Source organism: Peromyscus eremicus, chromosome 1 (assembly GCF_949786415.1).
Source record: "Peromyscus eremicus chromosome 1, PerEre_H2_v1, whole genome shotgun sequence".
Taxonomy (NCBI): domain Eukaryota; kingdom Metazoa; phylum Chordata; class Mammalia; order Rodentia; family Cricetidae; genus Peromyscus; species Peromyscus eremicus.
In genome coordinates this window covers 121926140-121944011 of record NC_081416.1, presented here as the reverse complement: position 1 = coordinate 121944011, position 17872 = coordinate 121926140, and the positions used below count along the sequence as shown (strand labels likewise).

Below are 17872 nucleotides of genomic sequence, written 5' to 3'. Positions count from 1 at the left end.
GAGATATCCCAGGGTCCACCATGCACTGGAAGGATAAGCTAGCATTGACCAGGCTGAAAGGCGGGAAAAGAGCTGCCAGAAGAGGAAACAGTATGGTTGAACTTGTAGACCAAGCTATAACATTGCTTGAGCAGGAATCTACAAATTTCCATACCATGAGAAATACCTATTTTGAACAAGAATGTTGAAATTAATGATGAAGTTGGAGATAGTAGCAGAAGATCATGAAAAATTTTGCGGGCGGCCTGTTCTACAAAGTGAGTTCCAGGAAAGGCACAAAAACTACATAGAGAAACCTTGTCTTGAAAAAAAAAAAAAAAAAGAAAGAAAAATTTTGGTTTCTTGCCTTTGTCCTGTGTATAGCAGAGAGTTATTGAGGTCTTCAAAGCCAATAAGAAGCACAAGACTTTTCATGAGAATGTTAAGACTTTATTGTAAATGGCACACCTACCCAAATAAACAAAGACAAAAATGACCACCCCCTAATCTTACAGTGGGAATGTGGAGTGGGTTGTATTTCTGGAACTAAGATATAGGTTACCCCAGAGAATTCTGCATGTTCTTCCACCTTCTGAATAAAGACTTTTCTTCTAAAAAAAAAAAGTGACAGTGTCAGGACTTACAAGAATTTCTAAGATAATCTTCACAATAGGATCTGCTACTACTCTGCCCTTTTCTTTGGAAAATCAAAGCTTATCTTTGTTTGACAAGGCAGTATTTGCATCAGAACATTTAGATGGCTTCTGTTGCTTTTTGTGATCACCACTAAAAATAATCCAAGGTTACTAAAATACATGATGTCCTTGGGACGGAGGTCCACAAAACCCCTTTACTTTGTCGTCTCAGGGTCATTCATTAATACATGTGTTTGTGTGTACCTCAATGATGCTATTATTAAACTGGTCCCCAAAGAGGGGTCTTCAACACTATCTAGGCACAGCCTCTGCAGCCCCTATCTTAGTGAGAGCACTGGTTGCTACTTAAGGAGAGCTCCCTTGTCTCTTCTTTCACTTTGTGGGGTTTTTCTCCGTGCAGCAAAGCTTAGCTGCCTATTCTTTGCATCTCTAACCAGACTACTTCTGTCCTCTTGCACACATTGTCAAGATATCTGTCTGTGTTATCATTGCAGAACTCCTCTGACAAAGCATCAATCCTGGCCATCCTCCAGGTCCTCAGCGATCTGCTTTCTGTTGGTGAGTAGACTGTGGCCATATCAAATCATACTGTGGACTGGGGACAGTGCTGGCTATGGTCTGTCCCAGGAAACGGTGGAGCTGGGAATTTTTGTAACTTAACTTTCCTGTGTAAGAGAGAACCCTTTGATGTGATGTGGTAAGACATGTGTAGACTTGGGTAATTACACTTAGGCTTTTCAGTCTTGTCACTTACCTTACAATGCCCAGACTTAGGAGGCAGTGAGATGTTGGGTGGTTATGCTATATTTTCCCCTCTATAAAGCCAAATGTCTTCATCTGGGAGGGCTCCTCAGCGACTACATCCGTCACCTTCCTAGGCTCCCTTCCTCTGTGGCTCACTGGAGGAACCAGGTACTGCAGCTTTCTTACATATATCATGTGGGGATTGGACTACGAGGCAGGGGAATTTCATAAGTTAGGAAGCTGTTTACATCTTCAGAAATGAGATGACAGGATTGAGTATCTAGAAGTCATCTGGGTTAACTGGATCAAGAAATATTAGCACAAACAGGCAACATTAAGGATGAATGACATGCCAGACAGAGATAAAGTCTCAAGGGTCCCATCACACTGTGGCCTTAAAAAAAAAACAAAAAACAAAAAAACAAAAAACAACCCAGCTTTTGTGTCCTCTGGTGGCAGGGCCACTTCCCTGTAGCTTTGTTGTTTGTTTTTTGAATGAGTTCTCTTTTACAGGTCATCACTCCTCTCCTGAGATAAAACTGTCTTTAGGAGGAGTGTGAAAATGTTTTGAATGAAGCCTTGGAGTTTCTTCGCCGTTATGGATGATTTTTTTTTTTTCTTAAGCCAAGGTCTCACTCTATAGTCGAGGCTGCCCTGGAACTAGCAGTCCTCCTGCCTAAGCCTTCTTTGTGCTGGGATTACAGTGTGCACCACCACCTGTGGGTACATGTGGTTCTCCCCTCCCTTCTTCCTCCCGCCTTTATTTCTTCCTTTTTTTTGGGTAGACAATTCCGGGAAAATCAAAATTTCTCCATTGATATAATTATACCTTATTGGCTACCTTGGTTAGGCCACACAGGGCCTTTTTCATGTTAATTTGTAATCACTACTTTTGAAGTGTCCTTGGGTAAAGTGAGAGAGGTCTTATTCAAATCTATTCTTTGGTAGAAAGACAAATACTTCCCCATTGCTCAGGACTCTGATCAGGAGTCATCAGATGGTGTGCCTGGGCATTTTGTTTCTTAAGGGGTTCCTACAGTGTTTCCTATAATTCCTTTCTACTAGTTGCTAAAGAGCAGAATTAGAAAACCATTACACCATCAACAAAATTATTCCAGATAAGATACCACCCCTTTCCTGTCACTAATGATCCAAGTTTTTCGCAGAAGAATGTTCACTATATGATGATGTGCATCATATATGCATATTATATATGATGCTTGCACGTCTATTTATATACATCTACATACATGTGTACACATCAGTGAAGAGTTCACAGGTCCCCAGAACTTGTAATATCACTCAATTTATCATATCTGTGGAAGGTGAATATACTAAAATCTCTAAATATTCCACAACTACCATATTTCCCACCTTTCTCCCTTCGGATGGTAGCACACCTCGAAGAAGAGTCATGTCACACATCTGCCAGTCTGTGTTTCTGTGGTGAAATCAACGAAACTTTGCTTTGTCTCCGGCTGTGAGGGCTGAGGTCCGCTCTGGGGAGGAGGCTCATCTTTCCTCTGGTTTCTTCCCAGGCACAGACCGGAGGATTTACTACATGATCAGCAAAGGTGGCAGTGAAGCCCTTCTGCAGACTCTGGTGGACACAGCAAGGTCCGCTTCTCCTGACTATGACATCCTTCTTCCTCTCTTCAGGCTGATGGCCAAAGTTGGCCTAAGAGGTACTAGCACTTCAAGACCTAATGATGACTGACAACATACCTCTGGAGTTGCTCTCTGAGAACAGTTGGGGAAAGCCCTTATGGGGAGGCAGAAGGGAGGTCTCAAGTGCCTTGGTGACAGCAGGGCCAGCCTTATAAGGGAGGCAATTTTACTTTTCGTTATTGTTATTTTGAGGCACAGAGTACATGTTTTTGAGTCTGGCTCCAAACTATGTTTCTCAGGGTGGCCTCAGATTTATTGCAATCTTTTTTGCCTCAGCTTTCTGCATACTGGAATCAGAGGTATTCACCACAATACTTGGCAAGGTAAATTTAAAAACTATCTAGATGTCAGGTAATAAAAAATATGTTGCTTTAGAAATGAATGAATGACATCCAGAAGTTGCAGTCACAGCTGGCATGGACTGCAAAAGCTTGGATCATAAGTCAGAAAAGATGGGAGTGACTCCAGTGCATTTTAAATACTTACACAAAATGATACTGTTTGGGGAAATATATCTCATATGAAAGTATAATATGTGCATTAGCTTTTTTTCCTCTTGTTTTGGAAGCAGAGTCTCATGTAGCCAAGTTGGCCTGGAACTCACTATGTAGCAAAGGATGATCTTGAACTCCCGAGTGCTAGGAGAGTGCTAGGACTGTAGATAATGCACCACCAAGCCTGACCATACTTGTGCATTCAATTTTTAGAGTGATCATAGCAAATTGCCCCAGGCAGTTTGTCATTATACACCATAAATATAGCCTCTGATACTTCTGGGGTTCATAAGTCCCAAATCAAGTCCTGACAGGGTAGGATCTTTTTAGAAGGCCCGACAGAGTCTGTTCTATTTTCTGCTTCTCTCTTGGTACTGCCAGAACCTTTGTCCTCGCTTCCTTCCTCTCTTTTGATTTATAGATTTATCACTCCCTTCTCTATCTTTGTGTTCACAGAGTATTTTCTGTGTGTTCACTCTGTGTGTCCTCTCCTCTCCATACAGGGGTATCAGTCATAAGGTTTAGGTTCCAGTTTGTCCTGTCTGATCCCTTCTTAGTAATTCAATGTACAAAACTCTTTTTCCAAATAAGATGGCGTCTTGGATGTCTGGGTGGAAATGGATTTGGGGATGGGTGAGGGGACACTGTTAGTTCAATCAACTATGATAAGTCACATAGCAACAGAGCTTCTGGGTATTTCTCTTTCCTCCTAGAGGACCCTGAAACACCTTCTTAGGTCACCAGAACTTCCTGGAGCAGGGTTGAATAATTTAAGCATTTAGAGTTCATGCATACTTTGCAAAAAACGCTTTAACTGTTAAGCTTAAACTGTATGTTGAATATCGTGACGGTCACAATTGAGAAGCTCAGGTCCCTTTGATGTTCACTGGCAGCAGCCAAAACCAAAGGCTCCAGCACACTCTGTCAGTGTTTAGATCTCTACTTCCAGTTCATTGACATTCTACAGATGGACTGAGAAACAGGCATTAGCTAGCACCTGCACGAATATGTCCCAACATAACTAACAATGTTCATTTAGTGATCATTCATGCACAGTTCCACACACCACAAACATCTCTGTGACCAAGACAGTGAAGGAGTCTGCTCCCACAGAACTTCTGTTCCAAGTGGGGCAGGCCAGCTGGTCAGCAAATAATTAACCGGATGTTAGCAGACCGTGATGAGTACCTCAAAGAAGAGAAAGATGGATGCTACCCTAGGATGGCATGGTCAGGGAGAGTGACATTTGAGCTGAAACTTGAAGAACAGGGGAAAGTCAGCAAAGCTGAGTGGGCCAAGTGAACTCTAAGAAAAGACAGTAGAGACCTGATCTGTCCCCCAGTCACCCAGTGCAGGCTGGTTTCAAGTCTGTCCCTGATACTTACTAGACGTTTGACCCTGGTCAAGTTACTTAAGGTTTATGAACCATGGTGCCCTTATGTCTAAAATGGAAGCATAGAATTTAATTCTAGAGTTCCTAGGAAGAATAAATGAGTTATTAAGTCACATCCTTAACATATGGGGTTAGAGACTAACAGTCAAGTGTTAAGAGACATACCAAGGTAGTGGTTCCCGAGTTACTGTTCTTTTGCATGTGTGTTAAATGTATGTGTCTATGAATTCACATGTATGTACATGTAGAAACTAGGAGGTGAGGTTGGGTTTCTTACCTTTTTTTTTTTTTTGACAGAGTCTTTCATTGAACCCAAAGCTCACTCTGTTAGATTTGTTTGTCAACGAGCTGCTGGGATCCTCTTACTATTACCCCCACAGTGCTGGGGTTACAGGTTTATGTGCAGCTACACACAGCTGTTTTCATTTTGTTAGCTTCGTCTTCACGTTGAACAGAAGAGCTCTCGATTTGTTTATTCTGAGTCAAATTTGCTGTATTGTGTCTTGTGACCTTTCCTCCTTCCCTGTTTCCTCTGCTCAGTCTCCAAAGTCAGTGGGAGACCCTGTTCCAGTCTCTACCATTGTGTGCTCCTGACCCTCATGCTGGTGGAGATGCCTTGTCAACAAGACAATGGAGAGCAAATGTTGGTGAGGGTGTGAAGAAAGGAAACCTTTGGACATATTGTAGTGCTGAAGATCAGGACGGCCATTATTGAAAATGACATAGAAAATTAAAAAAAAAAAAGAGCTACCACATGGGCATGGTGATACACACTTGGAATCCCGACACTTGGGAGATAAAGGCAGGAGCAGTTCATAGTCAGTTCAAGGCCAGACTAGGCTACAGGAGACCCTGTCTCCAAACAAACAAACCAACAAACAGACTATGAAATTATCATCTGACTCAGATATTTCTATAATCTCTGATTTGAACATATGCCCAAAGGAAAGGAAACGACTAACTTATAAAGATCTCTGCCTTCTCATAGTCATTGCGATACTATACACAATAACCGTGACATAGACATAACTTAAGCATCCATGGATAGATGCTGGATAAAGAAAATGTGATATACATATGAAAGGGAATATAATCTAGCCCCTAATGGGATGCACTCAGAGGACATTATGCTAAATGAAATCATGAAATAAATATAGACGTATATTTCTATGAATTTTATAATGATGATTTAAGCATCACACTTGGGAAATGACACAAACAAATGGGACTAGACACAGTCACCTGATAGTGGGTACAAAGAGCCCAAACAAGAGGACCTTTCCTTGTGTTTTTCATGCTTATTTTGTAACTATTGAAATGATGATGTTGATGATGATGATGATTTGCTTATAACACTAGATGGCTTGACATTAGAGCAATCATTTAGAAATACTTTTAATTTTTATTTTAGTTTCTTAAAATCTGTTTTTACTTTTCATTATGAAAATTCTTTGTTAAATAGAAAGATTATCACCATCTACCAATAACTTTGATCTAACTTCTCCAAAAGTTCCATACTATCTTTTGCATATTTAAAACAATATCCAATTGAAGAAGTAAGATTCATGCCCGGCATGCCTTTAATCCCTACACAACTTGAGAAGCAGAGGTGGAGGCAGAGGCAGAGGCAGGCAGATCTTTGTGAGTTTGAGGCCAGCCTGGTCTCTATTGTGAGTACCAGAACAGCTGGGGCTATGTAGAAAAACCCTGTCTCAAGAAAGAAAGAAGGAAAGAAAGAAAGAAAGAAAGAAAGAAAGAAAGAAAGAAAGAAAGAAAGAGAGAAAGAAGGAAGGAAAGAAAACAGAAAAAAAAAAGCAGGATTCAATCAAAGTTCATGCACTGCATTAAAATGCTACGTTGTTTTTTTTTTCATCCCAGATTTGTCTTAAAGACATTGGTACATATGAGGATGACCAGGAGTGCTTAGAGTCAAAGTCTTACATTCTTAGACCCCATAGCCTTCATGTCAATAAGTGCATCCAGACTTCACTCTTCTTATGCATTTGGTTCCAATGGGGGCATGTTTGAAATATTTTTAATGAGGCTAAAAAGTGTCTTTGGCTATAATTGTCCCCCCATCCCACCCCTGTCATTTTCCTTCTCTCCCCAAACCTTCAGAATGAATTTGCGACATAATTAAGAGAGATGGATTTGTATTCCTAGATAAGAAGTTTGGACAGAAGGCACTGGAATTAGAAGCACTTGATGTGACCTTGATTCTGGCCAGGAAAAACCTATCTCACAGCCACAACCTCCTCCACTGTCTCTGGGCACTACGTGTGTTTGCCTCCAGTGGTAAGTTCCAGACCTGGACTGGGACACCTGGAAACCATGTGATGGTGGAGTGGGGGTTTGCATGGAGGGTGCATGTCGTCCCATTCAGACACAGAAAGGAACCTGACAGTCCAGAGGCTGTGGAGGCCAGAAGTTGTTTATTTATTGCCTTGGTCAGGTAGAGCTCTTGATCTAGTTCCTCGGTATTGGCTTTGGCTTTCCCTCTGAGTTGCGTTTACAGCATTATAAGTTTCTCTATCAGTACTACCAGGTAAAAGAAGTCCCGTGGCAGGAGAAAGGCAAACTTTCTTCAGATCTTGACATAGTCATAATATTATGTGTTACATCTGTTAGAAAAATGAAAACAACATTATAATGCCTGGGGAGATAACTCAGCCAGTAAAATGCTTGACTTACAAGCATAAGGCCTTAAGAACCCACATAAAAATGCTAGTATGTGCACTTGTAATCCCAGTGCTTGGGAGGTAGGGACAGGAGGATTGTAGCAGGAATCTTAGAGAGTCTTATTAATAAAATCAAACCTGAACCAGATATTGGGGTCAATGCTGGTAGATCAGAGAGACAGAACAAGCCACAGCTATCTCACCTTGCCAATTCCTCATCTGGTCCTGTTTCCTCAGACTGGAAGCCTCTGTGTCCTCATCCCAATGGCTCTCAGCTGAACTGCTGCTCCAAAGCCTGAAAGCTTAACCAGCCAATTGCTCCTAGTTTCTGGTCCTCAACGCTTTATAAACCTTTCCGCTTTCTACCACCACTCCCTGGGATTAAAGGCTGCTTTCTGGGATTAAAGGCATGAGTCACCATGCCTGGCTGTTTCCAATGCGGCCTTGAACTCACAGAGATCCAGAGGGATTTCTGTCTCTGGAATGCTAGGATTAAAGGCGTGTGCTACCACTGCCTAACCTCTATGTTTAATATTGTGGCTTTTCTGTTCTCTGATCCCAGATAAGTTTATTAGGATACACAATATTTTGGGGAACACAATACCACCACATTTCCTCTCTTTTTGTCTAAAATTAAAAAAAGCTTGTAACTAATACAAGAAAAACTATCTAATAAGTATATACAATATATACAGTCAAAAATTACATTAATGATGTCTAGTCTATTAACATTTGACAGATTCAGATAAAAAATTCCATTATATATAACAATGTCCAGTCCAGTAACATTTGACAAATTCAGACAAAAAATTTTCATTACTTATCTTATTTAAAACAAGTAGTTCCTTTTTAAAAGTAGATTCCATAATCTCCCTTTTATCTTATCAGAGGATGCCTGGAGCTCACTGGTCAGCGGGGAGTAGCCTAATTGGTGAGGTCTAAGCCAATGAGACACTCTGTCTCAAAGGAAGTTGACTGCATTCTTGTGGATGACACTTGGCCTCCACAAACAAGTGCATGTGAACCCACGCACACATTTGTGCAAATATGTGCACACACACATTAAAACAAAGAATAGTCCTTATTGATTCCAAGAAGCTACTCACTTATATAACAAAATCCTTACTGATTTTTTTCTAACCTCATGATCCTTCCCAACAAATCCTCTCTCTGGGTGATTGCATCGGAACATGTCAGCTGATGGTTATTAAGCATCTACTTAACTCAACTATTTTTAATTATCACAATAATTGTGTGTTTAGATCTACATTTTCATATCTGAGCAAAGAAAAATCCAGCAGCTTAGAAGAGTGAAGTAATTACTTAAATTTATACAGATAAAAAGTCCTGAAGGCTGGCTTTAAAATTCCAAAAATCATGTTAATTCTACTCCATACGGAGGCACTTTTCATTAATAGATTAGATTCTATACCTCCTATCTCACATGTAATGAGCATAGACTTTCATTTCTCCTTTCTGAGCTCCCTTCCCGGGGAATAAAAGTGACAATTATTTAGATGTAATATACTCTGTAGGGGAAAGAATGTGGGCTTAGAGCCAGGGAGCCTTGAATTTGACTCTGATGCTATTTCTTATGAGTCATGGAACATGGATACTTGACCTGCTTAACCTCATTTTTTTTTAACTTTGTAAAATTATAGCAGCAATAATTATTACTGTTAATCTGCTAGGTTTTTGTCTCACTAAAACAACAGGAATTAATTTTCTCACAGTGCTAAAGGCTGGAGGTCTGAGATCAAGATGTTGGCAAGGCTTGCTTCTTCTGTAGCCTGTCTCCTTGGCTTTAAGAAGATTCTGTCATCTCGCTGTGTCCCCACGTGGTTTTTCCCGTGGGCTTGCACATCCTTAGTCTCCTTCTATGCTTAAATTTTCTTTATGACAGACACAAGGCAGGTTAGATTATATCCCTCCTCCAGTGGCCTCCCTTTAACTTAATTACTTCATTAGGTCATAGGGATTCGGGCTTTAAAATGGATTTTGGGGAAGGCATTCAACCCTCAGCAAATCTCATGGGCTTGTCAGATGGGACAAATAAGATTATGTGCCCAGGTAAGACCGTGACACAGCAGCTGCCTTTCCCCAACCTGACACTTTTCTCTAACATTTTGAAATCGCAGGAAGAGTACACATAGGTGGAGTAACCATGTAATTTCTCCAGATATTCTAAGAGCTGCTGAAATATCCAAATTGTACTGATTTTCATTTTACTTTAAACATGGGGTCTCATGTGGCCCAGACTGCCCTCAAACTCATCATATAGCCAAAGATAACATTGAACGCCATGTCCTCCTGCCTCCATCTCCCAAATGCTGGGATTGCAGTCATGTGCCACTATGCCTGGCTCGGTATCTCAGTTTTCATTGTTGTGTTCTCTTAATAAACATGGGGGATACATAAAGAGATAGTTTTCCTCCAGTATAATAATGAGATGGCTTATTGGATGTTCACAAATAGTGTCTTCTCTCTCTGTCTCTCTCTCTGTCTCTGTCTTTGCCTCTGTCTCTCTCGGGTGTGTGTGTGTGTGTGTGTGTGTGTGTGTGTGTGTGTATGTGAGAGAGAGAGAGAGAGAGAGAGAGAGAGAGAGAGAGAGAGAGAGAGAGAGAGAGAGAGAGAGAACAAAGACTATCAGAGAGCATTTGGTAATATCGGAATGAATCTGTACAAACCCATCTCCACAACAATAAAACAGGAACTGGGGCATTCTATGAGAGACAACTGTCATTAATGACTAGCCTAAAAGCATGACAGCCAATTTGGAGCTTGCTGGCAGCACAAGACTTACTGCATGTCTTGGTTTACTAAAGGCTGAGCGACTCGCTTTCTTTAGTACATATAAGCAATGATTATCAATTTCTAGCAATATAGCATCAGCTTAGCTCTGAGAAAGCCTTACATTTGTCTGTGAGTGTGAGAAGGTAACCAAGTTTGGTGATATGCTAGCCTACATTTATTGTACTGTGCATTGCATTTGCTCGTGAAAGGCTGACAGAGTTCAAGAAGCCTGTGGGTTCTCTTTCTTTGGTGAGTTGTAACCCACCTTTGGCTGTTTCAGCAAGCTCTCGCAACAGCTACTTCCTTCTGATTAGTTGGCTGCAGCCATTAATGGGTTTATGATAGCCAATGAAGTTGGCAGCAGCCAGATGGCCATGGTGGGCAGCCACCTGGTAAGGGTGAGCCCAGTGAGGTTTCTTCTGGTATCCTCCCCCAGTTTCAAGTCTAAACTTCCGTGTTAGAATCAGAGATATTAAAACTGTACTTTCACCAAGTCCACTTAATTCCTTAATTCTTATTGAATCATCGGCCAAAATTGTTACTCTAGTGTTACATTCCACTTTAGAAGTGAGGACTAAATTAGTAACTCTAAGAGTGGGAAGACTGATGGCCACCACCACGGTGCCAAATCCACCCAGTTAGTTTGGGTGGTGATGCTTTGTACTCTTTGCAGTAGGAGTGCAGACAGAGGAACATGTACTCCTGATAGCATTATAACTCCTTATAACGGCCAAGGCGGTGGTCTCAGTCCCTGTCTGGTAGATAGTACTGTGGTATTGGCACCTCCAGAACTGCATTCCTCTCCTGAGGCCTGAAATAAGTCAACCTGAAACACACCTGTTCCTCTCTTTGCATCTTTGAGATGCCTTGTTCCCACCTGTTTTCTCAGAAATAAGTCAGGCCCAAAGTACCAGGCAGTCCTAGATCTACCCTCTCAGACGCTCCAGTACAATGGAGGAAAAAGAGGAGTCACTTTATCAGGGGACCATTTTTCTTCCTTTCACTTCCTTGTCCCCGCATACATTTCTGTATCTCCTGGCTTCCTCTTCTGTGCTCTTCTCAAATTCAGCTGAGGTGAGAAGGGGTATGGACCATATTGGAAAGAAGCTGGGGCATCCTGGGAGATGGCAGTGGCAACTGAAAATTTTTATCTATCTGGTGTTCCTTTGACTTTCTATCATTCAGATCTATGACCATGTTTTAATTACCCCCCCTCCCCCCACACAACTGAATGAAAAGGGAAATATTCTCAGGCTGGTTACCTTGGAGCATAAGGACTCATTCTTCTATTGGTATTCTAGTAGAGGCCAATCAACTCGTTGCCTCAGGCTTGGGGGATTCAAGTGTTAAAATAGAGAACTTGAAACTGAGGTAGAAAGAAAGAGCTACCTCACTTACTAGGCTACTGAAAGAGGCTTTTAATTTTGTTGTTTTATTTTTCACTGACATGTATTAACCCCCTTAAAGTTGTCAGTGATTAAATCTAAGTTGTATTAACACATCTTCTTGTGACAACAGCTACTTACTATGGTGTTTTTGTCTTCAGTCACCACAGGAGCCATGCTGGGCATTAACGGAGCGATGGAGCTGCTCTTCAAGGTCATTTCTCCTTACACCCGAAAGCACACCATGACAATCAGGTACAGGGCATGTTCCTGGTGCCCCTGGGCACTGTGTGATGGATGGCAAGATAAAGATGGCCGCCCTTAGACCTTGATTTTTCTGGTCCAATCTGTTAATACCTTCTTCCTTGGAGATGTATGGTGTCTGTATCCCACATCAGTCTGCATCTCTACCTCCTCCCAAGTTTCTCATTTCCTCTTATCCCCATAATAATTCCAAATGAATGTAGAACTTTTAAGCTAAAATGCAGAGAGCGCTTGATCTAAGGTTACAATGCTAGGGAATGGCAGAGGTGAAGTTTAAATCCGTATCATTCAGACTGGAAACCTCATGTTCTCTTTTGTTGTTGTTCTTGATTTTGGTCTGGTGCATTCAGATAAATCCTTTTTACCTGCAGTGATAAATGAGCATAATCCTCACAAGATAGCCCAGAAGTGACAGGGTCTCCGAAGAATCATCCAGTTCAACTTCTTAGATGAATTCCGAGCCTTCTAATAGTTCATCATGGTTGTGTGCTGCTCTTGTTATGTGGTTTTATGACTGGAGAACGAAACCTGGCCTCTTCTCTCTCTGCCTCTGCATCCTGGAGTGGAGTGAATCACTAAGTTAAAAAGGGAGATGGTTTCACATAAAGGCTTTAGAGATATTCGGCACCATTAAGATCCATCATTTATGGGAGTGACTCAGCGAGGACCTTGAGAGAATATTAGAAGAAATTCAGCCAATTTCTAAGATATATGGGGTCATTTGGCAAGTCGCATTTCCATGCCCAGCCATGATATTTTCTGCATCCTAGCATCAATCTTAGGCTCGCGTTTCACCTGATTATTTTTCTCTTGGGTCACCACAGTTACGCCATCATCATCCATTCTCACCTATGGTTCTCTACACCAGCATTTCCTGAAGTGAAATACATTTCATATCAGCCAAAAAAAAAAAAAAATGGCCCCATCAAATAAATTGAGAAGTTCTGGGTTAAACAAAGTGAGATAGGTTTCTTTACTGTACAGCTTCCCAGAGCCTTTTTTGTAAAACTTATACACACTGGGCCTATCTCTGTAGTGTGCTCCATTCCAAGACCAATTTGGCCAGGAAATGCTGCTTCTTACATACTACCTTTTAAAAGGGGCTAGACCAGTATGCATTTCATTTTGGATATTTACACTCTAAAGTGGAAATTTGTTGCAAAGTAGGAGTCAACACAACTCTACCAAGGCTCACTTATATAGTCGGTGAAAAACCTCAGGGTCAAAACCAGGGGTAGAAAGAACCCCTTTATTTTTCCTGTAGCTTTACTTTATTTTGGTCTTAAATGTCCATTGTGTCAGATGACAAAAATTCTCATCAGGAATCAAGTCAGATTAGTGATTCTTTAGTCCATGATTCCTTCCTTTGTATTGCATTCCTCTTGTGGGCCTACAGTCTAGATTTTAAGAAGCTGTGGGTGGCAGTGAAAAATGCTGGTGGAGAACACAGCTTGTCCTTAGTTGTCTGTGCCCATTGGGATGTTCAGCTCTTGGGTATGTTTAACTTTGATGCTGTGCACTGCCTTTGTGGCTGAGATCTGCAGTCTCAACGTGTCCTTTGGTCACTAACACACGAGCTTTACACTCCTGTCCTGGTCATATTGGTGTCCCTAAGATTCTGTTGCAATTGTTTGTTTTTTCTCGTATACTATGTGAAAATCAATGTACTGTTCACTGTGCCCTTGTACAGATGAGCCTCTCCCAGTAATCTCTTCCTTGCCATGAGCACCATGTTGTCCTTGTCCTTGTCAGTTAACCTTGGGTCTCAAGGCATGTGGCCCTATGGTTCCACTCCTGATGGCTTCTGTTCTCTTTGTTATTAAAGCCAAGATTGGGAGGACACAGCAACAAAAGCACCATATGTAAGACAATCACAAGTCATTAAAGCATAGACGTCCCCTTCTGAGGGACAACTACCGTGGCCCTCTGCATCGCTTTCCTTTCCTCTTGCAAAAAGTCAAGTTCAGGTACAGATCTGATCAAAGGGCCTCAGAACCAGAGATCAACAGAGGCGGGATGCTCCTAAGAATAGGAAATTGCCAAGGATCTCAGGTATTTTTTTAAGCGCCATACCATTTCTGGTATGTCTGGTCAGTCTTAGAAATTTTGTGCCAGATGGTCCCCATTCTTAAGCAAAATGCTGAACTAAAAACCAAAGGTCACAGAGGAGAGGCCTCTTCCCAATGTGGCTGCCATCGCCAGAGTGTTGATTAGGTGCCTAGCACAGCGTTCAGCTCTTAGCATGCCTTATCTCATTTGAGCCTCTTTTTGTCTTTGAGGCAGGTGCTATTATTGTGTCTAAATTTACAGGGGAAAACAACAGAAGCTGAAAGAAGCTGAGTAACCTGGTGGGGATTTAAGTGAAAGAGCCAGGATTTCAACGCTGCCTGATACATGAGCCTCAGCTTTTAAAGCACCGTTGGCGTATCTTGCAGTCTATTTCCAGTGTTATATCTCTAAAACCACCATATGTAAGACAACCATAAGTAGTTAAAGTTTGCTTAAATTTCTTTTACCGTCTAAGTGGTTCATATCCATGGAACAATTTGCTTAATGATAGGGAATCTTTCTCTTCAATTGAATGGCCATTTCCTCTCAAAGGCTAAATAGCTATTCTCCCTGCTTTTGAATTTTTCCCCAAAGCTACTTTGTGTTCTAATCTCCAGTCCTTTAAACCCCCACTTTCTAGCTAGAAGATAAGAAATGAAGGCCCCGAAACCAGAAGACACCCCCTAGCACCTCTAGCTGGTTCTTTTGTGAACTGTCTCACCTCCCTTAACTGACTCTGACATTCCTCAAAGTGTGAATGTCAAGTCTTACCTTATAGGTTTGTTGTAGACATTAGAAATAATGGCTAGAAAAGTCTGTGGGATTTGACATGCTAGGATATGTCAATCACCTGTAATAGAGATACAGCTAGGTGATAGGCTGCCTGCCTGAGGCCAGACAGCTTCCATAAGCACCATCTCCCAAATCTCAACTAAGATGAACCCCAATAAATTCCACTTAATTTCCTGCACTTGCATACCAGGAGGTTTTGAGGGTTCTTCCAGGGAAGGATATGGTAGTACACCTGTAGGACATGAATAGCCCTCCTGAGTATCATCCTGCAAAACCTTGCAAGCTATGGGAGAGATTCCAGGATGCCTTTGTGAGAGTGGGTGCCCAGTGTGGTGCCACTGTGACTCCTTCCTCCTGTGGAGATTAAACCTGCTCTACTTCTCCTATGCATCCCTAAAATAGACACGCAGCTGTCCTCCGATCTCCAATGATACTCAGGGAAAGATTTATGACCGCAGTTCCAGCCTTGCTAGGGAGAAAGGGCCTGTGTGGCAATATCATGAACCTCCTCCTGTGGTCTTGTTCCAGCTTGCATGCCTGGAGGGCAGCCATTCCAGTCTTCCTTCATTTGCTAGATGCCCACCGTGTTGGCACTCTTCACCAATGTACTGTTGTGTTTGCTTGTGTCTTCTCTCTTCCCTTTGCTCCCCATGTCTGCCGTTTTGGTCTGAACAGTCATGGTCAGACTTGGAAGGCTATTACAGCCCTCTAAGTTGTCTTCCCTGACTAGAAACCTTCAAGAATGTGCTTCATTTATCCCCCATCCACTTCTTACTACATTATCGAGCCAGCTGTCTCTATGTGTGGCTTTGCTCCGGGCATGGTGTTGCCGCTTTATCAAAGGATAAAACAGCTACCCAGCCTCTGTGTTGGGGGAGTCGGGGAGAGGGAACCATCTCTCCTCAAAGACGCTCTGGAATCTTGTTCGTCCTTTCCTTCCACCCACTTTGTACTTAACCTTATACAGTGGTGCCTGAGTGTCTTCTCTTCCCTCTAAATTCTCTGCTTATCAAAATAGAAACTGAACCACATCCTTGTTTTTCCCCACAGGGTCTAGCTCCTATGGTAGATTCTTAACTAAATTCAAAGATCTTAATTAAAATTCAAATTAAAAGGTTTGCACATAATAATCATTCTTCTTTGTAAGGTACTATGTGATAATTTGATGCAAGCATGCAATATGTAATGAGTAAATCAGGGCAATTAGTGTTTCTACCTACTAATGTTGGAAACTCTTCACAAAGTTTGCTTTGTGTGTTTTTTTTGGGCAGAGACTATGCTAACTATCTCTGTATCACTCCAACGTTAGTATGTATGATGTCAGAATATGCATCAAAAGAACTATTTTAACTAAAAGATGTTGGTGGATTCTAACATATGAATAAGTGAACTTCAGCATCTGTTGAATAAGTCACTTCATATTTAGTGTCATCTTTGTTCGTGATCCCATGCTGGATCTACATGGAGGCTTCTGCCATGTGTCTAAACATACCTGAAAACTCATGTGGCCACTCTACCAAGAACTGTGTGATATGAGGGACTGAAGAACCTTGGAGAAGTCAGTCAAGAGAAGAGAAGCTGGAGCCTCAGCTTGAAAGGGAGCACGGTTTTGCTCACTGGAGGGAAGGGAAGTGTTAGAGCCCTGTGTCTTGGTTAGTGTTGTCCGGGGGAGCTGACAGGTTGGCAGAAGGAAAGATTCAAAAGTTGAAGGGCATTGCAGGAGTGGGGGGAAGTACTGATATGAAAATGTTGCTTCTCTTTGAGTTAGGTTGCCTGTGCTGGTAGAATCTGTGGGGTGGGCTATAGAAATCGAGAGAAGAAAATGATCCTAAGGCAGAGAACAAGCTTGGTCCATGGGTGGACCAGTTTGTTTATCTGCACAAAGCTGGCCTTAAGCAGTCCAAACTCACTAAGCAAGAAAATGTCCTGAGGCAAAGGTGATCAATTACCCACAGCTGCTCAACTCCCTGTGACTTAGAAGTGCTGTGGATATCACTCTGTATAAATAAAATGCTGATTGGCCAGTAGCCAGGCAAGAAGTATAGGCGGGACAAGGAGAGCAGAGAATTCTGGGAAGTGGATGGCTGAGGCAGAGAGACGCTGCCAGCTGCCACCATGAAAAGCGAGATGTAAGGTACCAGTAAGCCATGAGCCACATGGCAACTTATAGAATAATAGAAATTGGTTGATTTAAGACATAAGAACAGTTAGCACGAAGCCTGCCATGGCCATACAGTTTATAAGAAATATAAGTCTCTGTGTGTTTACTCAGTTGGGTCTGAGCAGCTGTGGGACTGGCGGGTGAGAGAGATTTGTCCTGACCATGGACCATGCAGGACTAGAGAAAACTCCAGTTACAAATGGTGCCCAACGTGGGGCAAGAGTTTCTACCCAAAACCTGAGAAAGAAGATTCTAAAACAGAGCTAAAAACAGCTTCCTAGGTGTCTCTCTCAAGTTAGCGACAGCCTGCAGGTTTAAGCTACTATGGTGGATTCCTGGCATGCTCATTTGACTGGCAGTATGGTGGGAATGAGGCACCTACAAGTGGCACATTACTCTGTGTGGTGGATTTAGTCTTTGCTAGTACAAAAAAGAAAAAAAAAGAGGTTTCTGGGCTATACTCTGCTTTGATAAAAGCACAGAACTACCGTTTCTAAGAGTTGATGGCTCCCAGAGCTGGCAGTAAATGTACCACCGCCATGTTGGGAAGCTGAGGAGGGCGGAGCCACCAGCCACCAGCCACAGTGGCTGTTTCGGTCTTACAAATGCTACAGTTTAAAACAATAGATTCACAATAAGACAGATTCGTATGGAATAAGACTTTAAATGCTTTACAATGTGTGAAAAATGCACATAGGCTTGAAAGAGAGAAAAAAGAAATATATACAGTTATATAAAAAATAGATAGTTTTTAAAAATAAAGTCTTTAAAGAGACAGTAAAGATAATATAAAAAAATAAGCCACATAAAGATGGA

At 41.8% G+C, this 17872-nt stretch overlaps 1 protein-coding gene across 1 annotated transcript in view; it reads left to right on the top strand.

Moving 5' to 3' along the window:
• The first annotated feature begins 224 nt into the window (after positions 1-224).
• Positions 225-17872, top strand: part of Agbl1 (AGBL carboxypeptidase 1) — a 765743-nt gene continuing 748095 nt past the window's right edge. Inside the window, exons 1-5 of the mRNA XM_059270317.1 lie at positions 225-257; positions 1130-1193; positions 2918-3064; positions 7098-7229; positions 11952-12045. Of these exons, the coding sequence (XP_059126300.1) occupies positions 225-257; positions 1130-1193; positions 2918-3064; positions 7098-7229; positions 11952-12045 (470 nt within the window). The remainder of the gene's footprint in view (positions 258-1129; positions 1194-2917; positions 3065-7097; positions 7230-11951; positions 12046-17872) is intronic.